Here is a 19,004-nt window from a genome sequence, read left to right as displayed (position 1 = left end):
CATATACCTAGGTAACATATATTTTAATATAACATACATCCTCATTCATTTTTCAAGCAGACATATGATGTAGACTAACCAATTGAAAAAAAATGTACGTCAAAAGTGCAATTGAGTATTGAACTAGTAACTCAACGGATTGAACTAGTTAGAATAAAATAGTAGTATAGTTTTATATTATTTGTAATTTGTATTTCAATCGACGACGCTATGGATGCTTTTGTAGTATATTTTCGATATCGCCATCGTTTATTGAAAATAATCATAAATTCATAATAATCATTGTTCCTAAGTGTTACAATAATTGGCGTTTGCTATTAAAAAAAGACATAACAGGGTCTGAGTGCCTGACTCTTCTTTTATAGATACCTATTATATAACTGTGATAGTTGTGCGTCAGTTTTTTTTATTAATTTTTTTTTATCCGTCATTCTGTCCTATAATAATATTATAAAATAGATAGGTTATACTAGGTACACACTACATACTTACAAAAAAAAAAAAAAAGAAGAAAATTGTTGGTTTTAAAAATGTATGAAAGGTTAATCTTCTAATCGTATCAAACTATCAACACAATAATAAGGAAAATCTCTTGGAATAAAGGCCTTGTGTATTTATTTAGTTTTATCTTAAATAGAATAAATTGTCCTAACATGATTTGATCTTTATACTTTAAGGTGCGCAGTGTAGCGTTAAAATGTGTCCCACTACATTTTTAATGTCATATTTGCAGTGCGAGGAAACCTTAAATGTTAAAAATGAAGTTTCTAAAATATCGCAAAGAATATTGTGTACGAAAATCTATGCGTAATATGGCTATTTAATCAGCCATACTCGAACAACGTAAAATATTTTATGTGATGATGTAGACAATATCGTTTACGCGTTCACCATATATTGTAGTATGGTATATCATGGCAAGTATGTTTTAGTTCAGTTTAGTAATAAGTAATAAATAAAGATTATAATTCATAATGCGTTAGGATTGTATTCGTATATCGTATAGGACTCGTATATTGATTGTCGAATTGACGTAGTACGCCGTAATGGCATATATAAAATAAATGCCACAAATCTATAATGTGAATGTGACCGCAGTCCCATGTACCTTCATCAATGTTATCATAATCGCGGTCCAGCCGGTTACGGTGATGAGTACCACAGCCACGGTCGTAGTAGACACCGTGGTATCCTCCGTGCTATCACGGACATCCGTATACATCGAACCATACTACCACAGTATTTTCCCTACTACCGTGCGCGTTCGGACGAATGCTTCTATGTATTGTCCGACTGGTGTTTATGGCGGACGGTGGTAGTGGTGGTGGTTGTGGTGCCGACAAGTGATATAATCGTTTCGTTCTTCCTTTTCTTCTTTTTCATGCCCGTTGTCATACTCGCATGTTAACGCGATACGTTTTACAAGGAAATTTTATTTTTTACTTTTTTTTGTTTTTGTTTTTGTTTGAATCTTTTAAATTTAACAGGGTCACTATTTGTGAGTTCGATTATCTGATTATTTTTTCGCATTATCGTTGAAACGCGCACATACGTCATACACATTATTATTATCATTGTCGTTGTGTTGTGTCACTTTTCGCTGTGCACAAACGGACTACGTACCGGACGCGGAGGTACCCAGTGGCAAAATTTTCCAGCTGAATTTTACCAACAATTGCAAATGTTTTGAGCGTCTCCGAGGACGCCATTACACGTGGTGCGTGTTTTGCAGAGTTCGTTTTCATACCATCGTAGTAGCATGAATATTGCGCCGGTCGTGGTGTTGTGTTTAACGAGTGTGTGAGCGTATAAGCGCGTGTTATCATATTGTGAATATCTGCTGTTCAATTATCGCGTCGTAAAGCAAACTAACTGTAGTAAATAGTATTATTTTCCGTGATTACAAATTCGTAGTGTCTTAACTTTTATTTCACATGCGACATATGGAGAAATTTTCAGAATGTTGAACGAGTCGAATGCTCTGCCTGCTATGATGCTGATGTCGTCCTTCTACATAAAATATAAAAACTTGTTTGTTCTATACGTTTAGACATATAATTGATATACTATGATAATGGACACTACGTCGACTGCTAATATTGCACAGCAGCAGTCGCCTGCTTATGGACTCATGAAACGAGGGAAACGTGGTGCAGCTGCACTCATTGCAGCTGATTGTTGTAATGCTGCAGCTGATGCGGCTACCATCCAACAACAGCAGCAAGATGATGGTAGCGGAGATGCAGCTGCAGCTGATTCCGCTCTAACCCGTTGTAAATTACTGGACGATATGCTGGACGTGCTGCTTAATCCATACGATGCGATTGGCGAGTGGAATAATTTAGACTGGTTACGTTGGTTAATGGCTGGTGGTAAAACCCTAGATGAATTTAGTAGTGCAGGTAAGTTTTAATTTTAACTATTTAATTATTTACCTATTATTTATTATTCAAATATTCTTTTTCTTTTTAGTTAAAGTATATGACTACGGCACATGTTGTGGCCTCGTTTGGACAGCCAATTATGTAGCATATAGATGTCGTACTTGTAGTATATCTCCTTGTATGTCTCTGTGTGGAGATTGTTTTAAGCGTGGTGATCATACAGGTCATGATTTCAATATGTTTCGTTCTCAAGCTGGAGGGGCATGTGATTGTGGAGATACGAGTGTAATGAAACCTGATGGGTAATATATATTAAAATATATCTCTTTATTTTTATTTTCACATCTTAATTTATAGTATAAATATTTTACACCAATCACAGTATTTTGGTAGGGAAATTTTATAAGTATACAATTATAGTTATAAATAATTAAATCATCACAATATTGTTTTTTTTTATTTCTTTAGTGGTCAAACTTATTTCTAAAGTAAAAATTAATTTTTTATTAAATTACAATTAAAAAAAATAATGTGTACAAATGTATTTGTGATATTTAGTTCATCTTATATTGGTTATGAAGGATAATAATATTTAATAGGGTTAAAATTAATAATATTACAATTTATGGTAAGTAGTTTTAAGTTGTTTTAATATCTGTTAAAATTTCAACTCTGATATATTATGAATAATGTATAAAAACAGTTAATGTTCTAATTATTCAAACAACATAGTTCCATTTTTATATATAACATGTACTGGCAACCTAACTTGTGAATGTTAATACCCAAATTTAGGACAATATGGATCTTATCTAGGGAATATAAACAATATTCATTAGGATAAAGTAAATAATTAATAAAATACGGTTATAATTTAACATAGATACTTGACAAGTTTTTAGTTTCAATTTACTATATTACTAATAGGTAATTAATTAAACATATTATTTTAAAATACTTTCATGTAGCTTTTAAAATAAGTATAATATTAATAATTTAATAATTAAATAGGTACCTTTTAAATTATTAACTCATAAAATAAAATCAAGATTACAAAATTAGAAAATAATAATAGTTGATAATTAAGTGAAAACTATTCGTTTTTATAGAAGTAAATAAATTTATTTGTTTTGATTTTAGTTAAATTTCACATTTTTAATTTCTAATTATATGTCATAATATATTGATTCCATTAAATATATATGATTATCACTCTTCAATTAATTTATTAATTTAAATACTTAAACTTTTCGATAACTGATTAAGAATATGCATATATGAAATCAGATACCTCTTTTCTAACATTTAAGATGGGTAATATCATTGCTTATGTTATATTAAAGACAATTTTTTATAACTAAAAATTTTATCAAAGTACTTTACCAAGTCAGGTATGTAGGTAGATTATATATAAATTATCAGGCTAATGTACAAAAAAAATGATTCAAACATCTATATAAAATACAACTATTTAATTGTATAAAGTATGATCCAATATGTAAACAATATTTGTTGAATAAAATATATATTATTATTTTTCAAGGTTTTGTCGTAAACATAGCAGTACAAATAATATTGACGGTACTAGTACCAGCAGTAATAGTGGTTGTAAACAACCTCCAGCCGATTTGTTGAGGGTAGCTGAGAGAATAATGCCAAGACTTTTGTTACGACTTGTGCAGTATTTACGTGAAAACAGGTAGTTCATATTTAATTACTGATTTACTTGTTTATTACAAATTTTAAATAATAATTTTTTTTTAGTAAAATTGCTGATTCTAGAGCAAGCAATACACACGTACCATCAGGTGTTGCAAGTGCTGCGGCTGCTGCTGCTGCTGCTGCTGGATTACCAAATCAGCAACAAAATTTATTACTTATAGACTTAGACCCGTTTTTGGGTATGTTACACGATCTTGGTGCTCTTGGAGCTGCTATGCGACGTGTCATGACTGTATCTTTAACCAATGAAAGAGTATGTTTATTGAAATATAATTGATATAATAAAAGAGCATGAAAAATAACTAATAGATTTTATTTTTATTTTTCTATAGATATACCGATGGGCTTGTGATTATTACAGTAGCACTGGCAATTTTGTTAATGATTCTAATATACAGCAACAACAGCAGCAGCAACAACAGACTATTTATACTATATACACAGATAAGGTGCGTCGTTATTATGCTGAAGCTATACATCAATACACTACCTCAACATCATCATCGTCGTCATCATCAAGCAGTCGTCGACGACGTCGCAGTAACACAAGGATTGGAGATGTTATACACGACAGTAATAGTCTTAGTAATTCTGAAGACGACGACGATGATGAAGATGATGAATTTGGACAAGGTAAATTTTAAACATTATAATATCTTATACTATTAAATTAAATATAAGATAAAAGTGTGAAATTTTAATGCTTTTGAAAAAATAATACTATTTTAATAAAGGCTTAGATTTTATACTTTTGTAGATAAATGAGTTTCTGCTTGTTATCTTTTATTAATATATTTGTTAGTACCTACCTATATGGAATATTTTCAATTTAATATTTCATATTTTATTTTTTTTTTTTTTAAATGGAAGTATGGTTCTTAAATCAAAATGTTTCAAAAGTAACATTAATTTTTTTTATAAAAAATAATTTTTAATTGATTATATTTTTATGTTTAGCAACTACTTTTTACAATGCTAAAAATTATTTTTAAAATTGTGTTTTGTAAAATCTTAGCTTTTAAAATAATTCAAATAACTTTTTGGCTTAAATATTTTTTTTGTTCAAGATAATATTAGATAGGTTACCCAAAATTATAATAAAATGATTGCTGTATAAGTAAAAAATAAAACTAGTAATAATAAATTGTATTGGTACTAGTTATTATTAACTATCTTATTTTACAGTTAATTCACAAATTAATTTATAGTTACTTTTTAAATTTATATTAAACACCAGTATACATGAAATATAGTGTGTATAAATCATACAATTTTTAATATTATTACCTCCTAAACAATTTTAAAATTTAAAATTGTTCTTAATGTAAAGAACTAAACCAATATTTATACTTTTTATACATACATTTATATCAAAGTTTTAATTTTGTGATGAGGATATTATTTTTTTTAGATTTAATAAATTTATATTTATAATTGCAATACACTAAAGCAAAAGTATCTAAATACTGTCAATATATATTTTAATATAAACTAGCATTTCTATCTTTTAAATTTATAACTATAACTTAGATTGAAATTACTTGGGAGTTACTATAAAACAAAATTTCATAAATATATAATTAATATTTATAATAATAAATTTTCTAAAAAAGTAATTAATGTTAGAAATGTTACCTTGATGCAGTTGTTCTTAACTTTTTTAAGCTCACGACACATTTTTTATAACTATACATTATGACTGAACACTAAAAAAATTAAGTACTGGGAAGTTCTATTTTTAATACCTAATATTACTATATGCGTGTACCACGGTCGCGACTCAGCACATCTACAGCTAGTTTCACAGCAGGCACACTTATGTGCCGCGGAACATCGGATGAGAAACACTGGCTTAATGTTACCAATTGAAAAAGTAACTTATATGTTATAAAAATTTTTAAATAGTTATTTTTTTATTATTATTATGCAGACCGTTGAAGTTTAATTTTCATACATTGAATGGTTTCTTAAAAGAATATTATTGGATTTTCTTTAAATAATTCGAAATATTCATAAAGATATTTCTATATTGCATTAATTATGACATAGGAAATAATTTAAAATACATAAATTAAAGTTAGATTTTTATCATATTTAATTTATAATTAATTGTAACTATAGGTATATTTATCTTCCATTTTGTAGACTGATAAAATTTTTTTTTTTTGATAAATAGGTAGTTTCCATAGTTATGTATTTTTATACAATTTTTTATACTCAAGTAAATAATTTAATATGTTTTTTTTTTTTATATTTTATACGATATATTGTTTATTATTACATTGTTATTGAGTATGAAATATGGATTAATTTTTTTTAGATGATTGGCTTGTTGATGGTCAGAATAGTAGTGGACGAAAGAACAAATTGAATCATTCCAGTTTTTTGCAAGAGATTGTTTTTTGGACTGTTCGATATGAGTTTCCTCAAAAGATGGTCTGCTTTCTGTTGAACATGTTACCTGATGCGGCATACAAGGAAGCATTGACTGAAGCATTTGTTATGCATTATGGATGTGTTGCACGTGTTTTGGCTACAACAAGAGACTCGGATACTCTTTCTAACCATATTGTTCACATTAGTGTTCAATTGTTTAGTAATGAAGCATTAGCTACACGCATGGTCGACAAATTAGGATTACTCAGAATAATGGTATCAAGCTTAAGGCGCATGATGACAAAAATATTGATACCTTCAACGTTACTTGGTAATTGATAAATTTAATTATAAACTTAAAATAAGAAATTTAACTTTTTTAAATACACTCGAGTTTTGATAACTCAAATTTGTTCTATTATCTAAGACATGTTGGCTAACACTTTGACTGTGGTATGGTTTAACCTGTGCGTTCCCCTATGTGGAACATTTTTCATAATAAGAGTAGTAAGTATAATAAAAATTTAAAAAATACCCTGAATCTCAAACCATTGCAAATTAAACAATTTCAACCGTTTATCTGTGCGGTGGCGCATGCACAATTAGCTTGTTGTATGCTGGTATTATTGGGAGAGTTCAGAAAGTAATACAGGTTGTCGATGATGCATCGACGCCCACCGCATAGAACAAATATGATTTGTAAACGTCAGCAGTCAAAGTGTTAATTACAAAGCAAGTTAAGCTGTTTTACAAGAATTTTAAAAGTATAAATTTTTTGTAATTTTTTTAATAGTAATTAAATTGCTTCAAAATTAAAATACCAATAAACCTCAGAGATAATATTATAATAGGCCAATTCACTGTAGTTGTGTAAACAATAAAGTTAAATGAATTATTGTCAACTTAAATTTTGCTATGTTTTATGTTTATTAGATGAAAACAATAACGTAGATGGTCCATCTTCTTATTGTTAAATAATTTAATAATGTTATTTATTTAATAAGTAATAGGCAAATTTTTGATTCATCTCAAATTGTTTTCATTATAAATACATTTCAATTTACCTTAATGACTTATTAGATTGTGATGATGAAGAACATCCATAAATTAAACATATTTTTGTAAGTGGTAGAAGTGAAACATAAAATAAATATATTGAAAGCAATGAAGGTATGGAAGATCAAACTACTAAATTGTTTAAAGAGTATAATTTATTAATAAAAATGTATTAATTAAATAAAACAAATTATCTCTACACTATTACTTTAAAAAGAAATTAACATGAGTATATATATACGAGCTTGTAATTTAATTATTTAATTTATCAGTTTTAATAATAATTTTTTTTTTAGATTCTCGATAACTTGATAACTTTTTTCCCCAATGAATTTTGAATTACCATGCATAAATTATGTATAGAATAATAATTTTTAATCATGTATAATGTTACTATTATATTGCATATACCTACATATATTTATATATTATTTATGTTTTGTTATAGATCCCACGAAAAACAGACACAGGGTTGTAGATTGTTCAAAGGCTGTTATGAAAGAGCATTGTTATTGGCCACTGGTCAGCGATCTAAACAATGTTTTATCACATAAGCCAATTGCAGTTAAATTCATGTGTGATGACCGTTTATTGGATTCATGGTTTTCATATTTATCAATGTTTCAAGGTAAATTTTGTGTTTCTTGGTTAAATAATCTAAATTGATAAATTAGTTATACTGTAAATAAATATATTAATAAAAACTTTAATGTTTATAGGAATGAATGTTAATTGTCGAGAATTGGGACATCATGTTGAATTTGAACCAAACACTTATTATGCTGCTTTTAGTGCTGAACTTGAAGCTAGTGCATATCCTATGTGGGCCATGCTGTCACATCTTACATCTGCTGAGACTTTGTCGTTATCCTCTCGTGTGTTACGTGCTTGTCTTAAACGTCTCCGTAAATGGCTTGTAGATGTAGGTTACTACTCTAATCAGAATGAGAATCGGAGATTTGATGATATTACTTCTGCTACTGGTAACAGTATAATTACTAGCACGAACCCAGTTCAACGATTTGATGATCGCCATCAGTTCACTTTTCACTTGCCTTTGCACCGGTATTTGGCAGTATTTTTATGTCAAGCTGTGCGTGCACAAGGTGCTCATATTGAAGACATTATACCACGAAGCAATAAGGAAAATTCAGCTGAAAGAGACTCATTGTTAATAGCAATTGCCTCACATCCTGTACGCGCTCAATCAGCTTTCTATGAAATTATGCAGGGTGCATGGGTGCGTAATGGCCTACAAATTAAAGGTCAAGCTATGACGTATATCCAATCAAATTTTTGTATATCCATGGTAGATGCTGACATATATTTACTTCAACTTTGTCTATCTGAATTATCAGATGCCAACATATTCATGTCTTTAATATTGGAAAAGTAATTATTATCTATACTATTATTTTATTGTATAAGTTGGTTAATTACTTTTATTAATAATATTGTAGGTTTAAAGTGTATGATTGGATGCATGCAGTCAAAAATGGTGGATTACCTCAAGTAATGGATTCAGAGGAATATGATGCAGCACCAAGTATGGAAGGCTTATTAGTTTTCCTTGCTACTTTAATAGGTGTTCGTACCAATTTATGTAAGTTGTATTGTATTTAAGTATGATTGATAATATGAATTTATTACTTACATACCTAAATTAATATTTAAAAAAAATAATTATTTATTAGGTTCTGATGAAGATTATGATTATTGCCAGTCACAATTAGAAATGGTCACATTATTATGTGTTTCTGATAAAACGCACAGTCAATTAATGGAACTAATGCCTGAGCGCTGTGGTGGTATTCAAACTAGCGCTACAACTACTACTAGTCCTATAAATACCAGTGGGGATGGTGCATCTCAAAATCCTCTCCCCCTTGACCAAGAATCTCCACCATCTATGCGGGATTTTGAAACTGTATTACAAGCTGTAAGATTAAATAAATTGACTTAATCTTAATAATATAGCAAATATTTCATAATCACTTATTATTGTAATTAAAGGTAGCAGAATATAAAAGACCTCAATTTGAAGCATCTGGTAACATGCAACAAGGACTGTATGTGCCTTTAGCACATGTCTGGAAAAAATTGTACGATCCAGTGCATGTCCTTTTAAGAGCTGTACATAGACGTGACTTCCAATCATCCATGGATCGTTACACAACTTTGTATGTTACAATCATTTTTTTTTAACATAATTGTTTACATTTTTTTATGATCATTATTTAATGTATTTTGTAGTATGCGTTCTATCGGAGTGCTGAAACAAAATCAAAATACTTGGCCACCGTATAGGATGCCGCAAAAACACCATCCAGCATATCGCAATCCTTGCAGAGCATTGTTGACTAAGATATTTTATGCTGTTGTCTGGCATTGCTTATACCGTTCAACAGTTTATCGAGATATTAGTGAACATACACTTAGTTTACTGGTTTATCTCCTTGACCAAGCATGGATATGTTATGATAATGCTCCCATTGACACTAGTGAATTTTATAATCAAGAACCAATGGATACAGATCCACCAACTAATCAGTCTGCATCATCATCAGCAGCTTTATCTGAAGAATATTTCTTTAAAGAGAGCCAATTCTCTCCACCAAAAAGAAGGATCAAATTAGTTTTGGCAAATCCTAATAGTGTACCAGTTACTACTAAAGAAACAACACTCTTGCTATTGAACCATTGGTATGATCATGATAATTTGGCATTAAATTTTTGTACTACTATCACACATGTTGAGTTGCCACCTCCTTTCACTCGTTATTTTTTTGGTGGAGAAGCAACTAATGCTACTTCTAATGTAACGGCTGCTTCGACAATGGCAACCAATTTATTTGATTATTTTACATCATCTGTAGCAGCAGCTGCTTCTGTGGCTAGCTCTTCATCACCAATTACTGTTCCTCATAACTTTGAACCTGGTAAGAATAATTAATAAAATTAATTAATTAATTTAATTATTTATTAATGATCAATATACATATTATGTCTTAGGTAACTCACAACAACAACCTAATGTTGTTCCATCTTTGGCTACAATAGCTGGCAATGAAATACCTCTTCCTGGTTCTTCTATTCCTACACGTCCACCTTTTTATAGTTTAAATGCTGCAGCAGCTGCTACATCTTCTACAATGGGTAATACATATTATACATATTAATATAAGGTTTTTGAATATATTATATTGACTTTATCCATACTATACTAATATTAAATATTGGTGTTTTGTTAAAAGGGTGAAATCTATAAAAATCAACTTTTTAATATTTTCAGAAAAAATAAAATAATTTATAAACCTTCAATTAATGTTGGTTACACTCTTCAACAATCCATCGATAATATACCATTTTTTTTTGTTTATATTAAAACGTTTTTAATTATTTGATGGTTCAATATGTTGTGTAAATTATGTAAAAAATGTCAATCTTTTCATTTTTTTCTTTTTAGCAGATTCTGCGTTGAATCGTGTTAAACAACGTTTGCAATTCTTACGTCCTCCACCAAAAACAGATTCGCTTACACATGAGCAACATCAGTCATCATCGTCATCATATGATAATGTGCCAATTATTGATCTTACCTTTCCTGAATGTCCGTTTGAGTTTCTTAATGATAATGAAACATCAATATTGGGAATTGATAAAAATGTAAGTGACGATTGGCAATTAATTTGTTTATATCTAAATTGCACCTATATTATTATACCTTTTTATTTTAAGCAGACTGTGATAGAAGTTGATGATCAACAAAATTCATCGGTATCTGTAAATGAGAGTATCATTTCCTTGCTTTTAAAATTGCACTCTCAGTTGTCGGGTGAACCAGATTCATATCAGCCACCTGTATTATCACATGAATCAACCACTTCAAATAATTTAATTGACGGCACCATGACATCAGAAAATGATGATATCCAAGAAGTTCCGCCATGTGGTGATGGGGCATTTTTTGTGGGTCGTTTGTTAGATAGGATAGCTAGAAGGTCGAAAATATGTTATGATTGCATATTGTATACTAAAAAGGCTTTATGGCCAATCTCAGTAGTATTGCGAGAAACTGCTTCAAGGGATGATGAGGAGCGTGAGCGGCGAGAACGTAAACGCCGGGCCCGTGACAAGCAACGACAGATGATGGAAGAAATGGCACGAGCCCAACGTGCATTTCTTGAAAGTGCACGTCGCTCGGGAGATCTAGATTCTACTGATACACAATTACAATCTTCCAGTGGCACTACTTCAAATATGGAATGTGACATACCGGCTCCTACTGTGGAGCTATCTACTTCAACTGCTTGTAGTAGTGAAGCAGCCACTACCTCGATGTTGGCAAATACTATAGTTGAAATAGATGAAAATAGTAGTAGTAGTAATAGTACAACAACAACAACAAAAGAATCGGCAACTAATATTCTTGGATCTGATCAACATGAAACCACATTGACCGTTGATTGTGTAATTTGTAATCAAACTGTAAGTGTACAGATAGAGCAACAGCGTCAAGATCCAGTAGGATTAGTGATATTGGTTCAAGTATGTCCCTTTTTAAATTTTAAAATAAATACATTAATTATTAATTACCTAACGTTAATTATTATCATTATAAATTAATTCTATTATATTATTGTAGGGTACAAACGTTTTAGCACACAGACGGCATATTGCTTCACAACCAATAATATCAACAAATCAATATAATGTTAATAATTTAAATACTAGCGAGTATCAGCAACAACCATTAGATACAGAAAAAACCACCGGTCTCACAAATATTAATAATGTTGAGAATAGTTGTGTAGTCATCAATGAACAAAATTATTATCATTTTTGGCCTGCTCTACCACCATTGAATTCGCATCAACATCACCAACAATCTACATCTGTAGTAAATGATCCTAAATCACTGCAACAACATAGTCAACCAATTGTGACAACAATTGCTGATAATTACGATGCAACTACGTATGCTTCACATTCTGATCGCCGCAAACGTTTAATGTCACAATATTTTAATGTGAGTTTTTTTCTGTTAACTTAAATTTTTGCACAGTTGAACAATAATATACTTGAATTTAACATTATAATTATTTATATTTATATATTATATTGATTTTGTAGAACTTGGATAAGGCTGATTTTGAAGTTGGATCTCTTACAACTACTACTAGTGCTACTCCAGTTGGTGGTAATGTCCATGTACAAACCTGTGGCCATCATTTACATTTGAGGTGTTGGAGCTCATATCTTGCATCGTTACGTGGTGCTCAGCGTTTTAATGCAGACCGGTAATTAATAGACTTAAACATTAATATTATATACAATAATTTGGTTGTATATGAATGATGACTATTAGAGATGTTTATATTCAATAACAATAGATTTATTATGCTAACACTTTTACAGTGGTGAATATAGTTGTCCACTTTGTCGGCAATTAGCTAATTCCTTAATGCCATTAATACCAGAAGTTTCTATCGATCAAAACCAGCAACAACGAGGCTGTAATATTATTACCGCAAGTGCTATGTCTGATGCTGTGAGTAAATTGACAGAACTAGTAAAACAGCAAGAATATGAATCACCAAATCCAGAACCACCTAGTGATGCTGTTTGCTGTAGTGAAACATCAACCTCTGTTTTCATTGGTGATACAGAGAATATTGTTAATCGACATCCCTTGCATCAGAATGTTCATAACCATCGTTTTAATGATGATGATTATTTTCTGGTTTGTATTCTCAATAATATATTGATAGTTTTATAAATACAGTGAAATATTACAAGATATTTTTTATTTTTAGATACAAGATCAAGTACATAATATTAATCCTGCTGGTGGTGGAGAAGATGGAATTGGTGGCAATGAAGGAGAGGGAGAAGATTTAGAAAGTGGAGAAGATCCTTTATTAAGTGCTGTTAATAGATGTGTGAGCGATATGATTACTACGACTGTAGTCACAGCTGCAGCTCAAACTGTATCATTGCCACACACATTATTGACACCAACTCAACGAGAAAAAATGTACAAAGTAAGATGGCATAGTGTTGTATCTGTGGCTTGGACAAATATCCAAGTGGAATTGGTGCAGCGCAACAACAGTCTTATAGAACAACTGCAGCAAGATCAGTCATCAATACATCACAGTAATAATTATTATCGTCGACTCAATTTGTTTTCTACTACTGCAGTTAATGCTACAGACATTAATGGCAGCAATAATTATTACAACATGCTGCCCAAGCGCAATTGTATAGGTATGTATGTTTTGGTCTACTTCTGTGTTATCTCTGTTTAATTAAAGCATGATATATCAAATTATACATCAAGGATAATTTATTTTACTTTATCATTTTTAACATAAGAATAACTTAACTTATTTTACAATTTTAAGGTAAGAATTATCCAGGGCACCATGTAGTCTATTTTTGTTATATTAATTTTGATGCAAGATTTAAAAATATTAAATTTTTCAAAATATTTATAAATTGTTTCATTATCATAATATTAAAAATAAATTAGTATGTAGAATTTGTATTATTATGTGCATTTGTAAGGCAGATATAACGATTTTGTCATTTAAATTAAAATATATAATAGCAAATAATATTTTTAAATTTAAATTGTCATTAGTATAATACAATATTTATGTGTGTAGTATCTATATTTCATTATTATCCATTCCTTGAAATGGATGTAAAGACTACAGTAGAATCCGCTTATTTGGGACATTACATAAAGGGGACAACTGCTTAATAGGGACAGATTAGCATAGTCCCGAACAAATGTAACAGTTAATTAATTATTCGGTTAATCAGGACAGTAGAATAATGGGGACAAATAGGTCACCGCCCAATGTGTCCCAATTAAGCGGATCCTACTATATAAATAATATAATTTTTTCCATTACTTAGGTATCCTTACCATACTTAAACAATAAACCTTAAAATCTAGGTTAAATAAAAATTAATTTCATTATTACAATTTATATTTATTTGACATTCTTTATTATTAGTGCACTGATTGTAATTTAGAATAAAAGTAAAAATATTAGAATACGTATTAATTTAAAATTTATAAATATTTAATTTTGTTCAATTCATAATCACTATTAGTTTTATTACCTTGAAAACAATTGAAATTAATTTTGAATTTTTGATATTTTAACTGTAGGAATTACCCTCGTATTCTTTACAATAAATGGATAAACAAAAACAAAAAATCTTATTTTTATATAGGAAACATGCCATTGATCATTATCACTGATATATTTGAAACAAATTTATATTAAAATTGTTCAAAAAGAATTAGTGTCAATATCTTCAAAATTTCATGAAATTTACTCAACTGCAGTTAATTTTCAGATATTTAAAACTACCCTAAATATTTATCTAAATAAATTTTTGTTCCTTAATTATAATATATTTGACATATTTATTATTATTAGATACTTATTAAAAAAACATTTATTTTTTAAATGATTTTTACTTTAATTTAAATAAAAAATGTGTATTTTTTATACATTTTATTTGTATTTATTTAAACAAATTCATGAATGACAACTAGAATTACATTTTGATTATGTTCACTTTTTCAACAATTTTTAGTATAATCAATTTACATTTTTAGATACATAATTCACCCAATTTTTCATGATTCACAATGCAGATAGAATGTAACAATAGATAATTAAATCGGTTCTAATGATACAAATTAAGATAAACTTATTATTACTGATTTTGATAATTATTTTTACCTACGACTTATAACAAATGTTTCATTTAGTATATGAGCATTATTTTCAACGGACAAGAACATTTTGACGGTATCATTAGTTAGTAATTTATGCTGGGCATAAACAAGTAAAAAGTTAAATTAGTATTATTTTTCAAATTCAAATTAAATTTGTTTGTATTATAATTTTATTAACTTAATTGATTTTTTTCTGATATTAATTTACATAATGAATTACAAGTTATTTTCAATTAAATCCAAGTTTATTTATTAATAATAAATATAATAAAATGTAAATACATAATTTAAAAAAACACTTTTAAATTATATTTCTTGAACTATTAAGGTAGTTTAAATATCTTACCATTTGAATTATTTATCTATTTTTTACTTATATATTTAGAAATAGCCTACTGTTACAGTCTTAACTCAGGACATTTGTATTAAGTGATAATAGCAAACTTATTTAAAAATTATAATTTAATGATAATAAACTTATTAAAATTAATAATAACGAATCATCAAATAAATTCAACTTTGAAAAATTATATTAATTTTTCAAGAAATAGATTATAACACAATATATATGTGACACATTAACTATAGGTTTTTTAATTATTTTGTTTATTTTTTAATACTTATATTAAATGGTTAAATTTCAATTTTCTAGCACCATTGTTAAAAGTATTGCGTGTGAGTGCCCGGTCTTTGATGGCCAAATACCAAACTCCTGATTATAATCCCATTAGTGATGTATGGTACAAATTAATTGGTTGCAATCAGCCTCGACAACAATTAAGCAATACTTATCCACCATTAATGATGCGTGATCCATGCTCTGTACTCTTACAACTTGTGTTGTTATTACCTACTCTAGACCGTGGTATGTATAATGTTCTTAATTTGTACTGTACTTTTTTTGATCATAAAATGTTAAAAATAACTTGTAGTTTAGTAAATAACATACTTAAATCTAATATGAGTTTCAATTATATGTTTAGATTTGTTTGATACGTTAATCAAACTCACATACAACATGCAATTGTATATAGCTGGGTTGAAAGTCGCCTCTACATGGAATCGTAACTGTAAATTCAATCGTCAACTTTATTACCGCCGACGACATCACAGTAGTTTCAATACAAGAAAAATATCAACAAGAACTGAAGAAAAAACTGATGGAAGCACTAGTGCTCAGATGGATTTAGATGATGAACACAATAATAAATTATCATCATTATCTATGGATATAACCGAAGTTGACAATACACTACCATTAACACCTTTATTTTCACAAGTTGTAGCTTTGGCCAAAACAATAGTGTTTTTATCGGATGATGATGAAACTGAAATAGTCAACATTGGTTCGATAGTTAATAATGATGATGAATTTATGATGCACCAAGAAGATGAGGGTGTTGAAAATGTTGTTAGTGATGAAAAACTTGACAGATCAATAGATGCTTCAGAAAATGATGAAGAAAATATGTTGCTCTTAGAATCTTATGGAAGACGAAGTACACTGCCATTTTTGCGGTTTGCTGCTCTATTGAAAAAATATATTAATGGGGATGATGATGATAATCTAGAAGACCACCCTGAGTTCACAATGTCATCGTCAAAACTTAGTAATTTTAATGTAGAACAAAGCAAACAAAAGGAACAACTATTGGATGGCCAAGTGCGTCATAGCCATAAACTTTCACCACCATCGGTTGAAGTTAACTACAACGTCAATTTTTCAAGTACAAATTCTCCTCATCATCAACATTGGTCAAAAGACGATTATGAGTTCCTAATGCTCGCTCGGTATCTAAAACTGTTAAATAATAATGAAGAAGCTCATGAGGTCAGTGGTCATTGTGAAGAAAGCTATAGCTACAGTTGTTCCATTGAAAATAATGACAATCAAAATCAGAACAACTATGAAAAAAGACAAAGTATGCCATTGCTGCCACCGTCTGCCATGGAAGCTGTCATTTGGCCACAATGGTCATATAATACCAACGATATAAGTAATAAAATTTCAACAACTATTTCTCGTACATGGTTCACATGTTTTCGTGAATCATTGACTACCAAAATACCTAAAGCCACTATCATCGGTGAAAATACTACTACCATTGTTTCTTCTGCTGCTGCTGAAATTGATCCAAATTCAAAAGCCACCACTTCAGCTAATATCATAATGGCTGCACGTATGTTACTTTTTGCTGACTGCTGTGAGGGTGGTGGTGTCACTGATGATACCAATGCTAGTATCTTAGATAGCAGCCGTAGTTTATTCCCACCAATCAATTGGACGGGACCTCGATTGTTGAAGCTGCCACATCTATATGATGACGTTTTCCAATACTATCATGGTAGGGCCTGTCATCGGTGTCATGGTGTGCCACGAGAGACTAGCGTGTGTTTGGTTTGTGGTACTGTGGTATGCCTGAAAGAAAATTGTTGTAAAACAAATCACATTTACGAAGCAGTACAAGTATGTTATCTTTAATATTCATTAATATTATTAAGAAATAATGATTATCGATTGAATAAAAATTAATTATATTTTTTTTCATTAAAACAATAATAGCTTGATGTTACTTAAATATTAAATTTGTTTTATCTTATATATTAGCACTCATTGGAATGTGGCGGTGGTACAGGTATGTTCTTAGTTGTGACTTCAAGTTCCGTTGTAGTAATTCGTGGCAAACGAGCATGTCTTTGGGGATCTGTTTACCTGGATGCATTTGGTGAAGAAGATCGGGAACTCAAGTAAATTTTTATAAATCAATTTATTTAATTAAAAATTGTATTTAAATATTGACATATTTAATTATTGTCCTAAAACAGACGTGGAAAACCATTATATCTAAGTGCAGAACGATACAGACTGTTGGAACATCAGTGGTTGGCGCATAGATTTGATCACACTAATAAGAAATGGGTATGGCACAGAGATGCGTTGTAAATAATATGAAGATAACAATTATGATAATGGCTTTAATAATATACACAATGTTACTTGAATTAGTAGTTTTAATATTAGTCTAACAAACAACGGCAACTGGTGTCATTACCATTTCTTTAATAATGTTGTGATATGTTTCTTATTCTAAAACCTTAATGGTATATTGTGTTGTAAACAATTTTTTATAATTATTGTTATTATTTACGTATGAACTATTATTATTTTATTATCTTAACTATTTTACTCCCATTACAATTATATTAAAAATAATTATGTATATAAAACATGTTTATTTATGTGAATTTATTATTAATTATTATGTTGTGTGTATGTACGTAACATAGCACCCATTCTTTTATTATCTTAATATACATATGTAATAACTACATATTTGTGAGCCGTGTTTACTTATCTATTATTATTATAATTATTATATACTTGTTTTTTGTTGTTGTAGAAGTTATACAACTATCAACTGTATCACACCTATGTATACACTTGAATAATATATATTTAATAATAACAATATTAATGATGTAGAATGTACAACTACTTTTTATACTTAAATATTATTTGTCATATTTTAGTGTGTTCCCTTAAATTAAATTTAAGTAATGACATATTTATGTGTTAGAAATTTTAGAAATCTAACAGAAAGCTTGTTATTTAGGTAGATAATCAACCATTTCCAATTTTTGTATTTATTTACCTGTGATAGGAATTAAAGTCATTTTCTTCACAGATGTATAGTATTTAG

General features: G+C 29.3%; 1 protein-coding gene across 2 annotated transcripts; it reads left to right on the top strand.

Annotated features, from left to right (window-relative positions):
- Nucleotides 1-1,346: 1,346 nt before the first annotated feature.
- LOC113559407 (E3 ubiquitin-protein ligase Ubr3) lies at nt 1,347-18,790 on the top strand. Of its 2 annotated transcripts, none has more exons than XM_026965212.2 (23): nt 1,347-2,402; nt 2,473-2,686; nt 3,928-4,083; nt 4,149-4,359; nt 4,439-4,739; nt 6,427-6,813; nt 7,987-8,166; nt 8,258-8,930; nt 8,999-9,141; nt 9,233-9,477; nt 9,552-9,718; nt 9,792-10,477; nt 10,551-10,694; nt 11,008-11,204; nt 11,280-12,086; nt 12,184-12,567; nt 12,672-12,838; nt 12,957-13,281; nt 13,355-13,808; nt 15,956-16,168; nt 16,287-17,770; nt 17,912-18,051; nt 18,130-18,790. In XM_026965212.2, the coding sequence occupies exons 1-23, from the start codon at nt 2,069-2,071 to the stop codon at nt 18,245-18,247; spliced, it is 8,130 nt and encodes a 2,709-aa protein (XP_026821013.1). In that variant the 5' UTR covers nt 1,347-2,068; the 3' UTR covers nt 18,248-18,790. The 2 variants fall into 2 exon arrangements, with proteins under 2 accessions (XP_026821013.1, XP_026821012.1); XM_026965211.2 differs by having other exon boundaries at nt 11,005-11,204.
- The last annotated feature ends 214 nt before the right edge of the window (nt 18,791-19,004 follow it).

The sequence above is a fragment of the Rhopalosiphum maidis genome, chromosome 3, assembly GCF_003676215.2.
Source record: "Rhopalosiphum maidis isolate BTI-1 chromosome 3, ASM367621v3, whole genome shotgun sequence".
NCBI lineage: Eukaryota > Metazoa > Arthropoda > Insecta > Hemiptera > Aphididae > Rhopalosiphum > Rhopalosiphum maidis.
The sequence above is the reverse complement of the archived record's forward strand: the minus strand, read 5'-3'. Positions and strand labels throughout refer to the sequence as shown.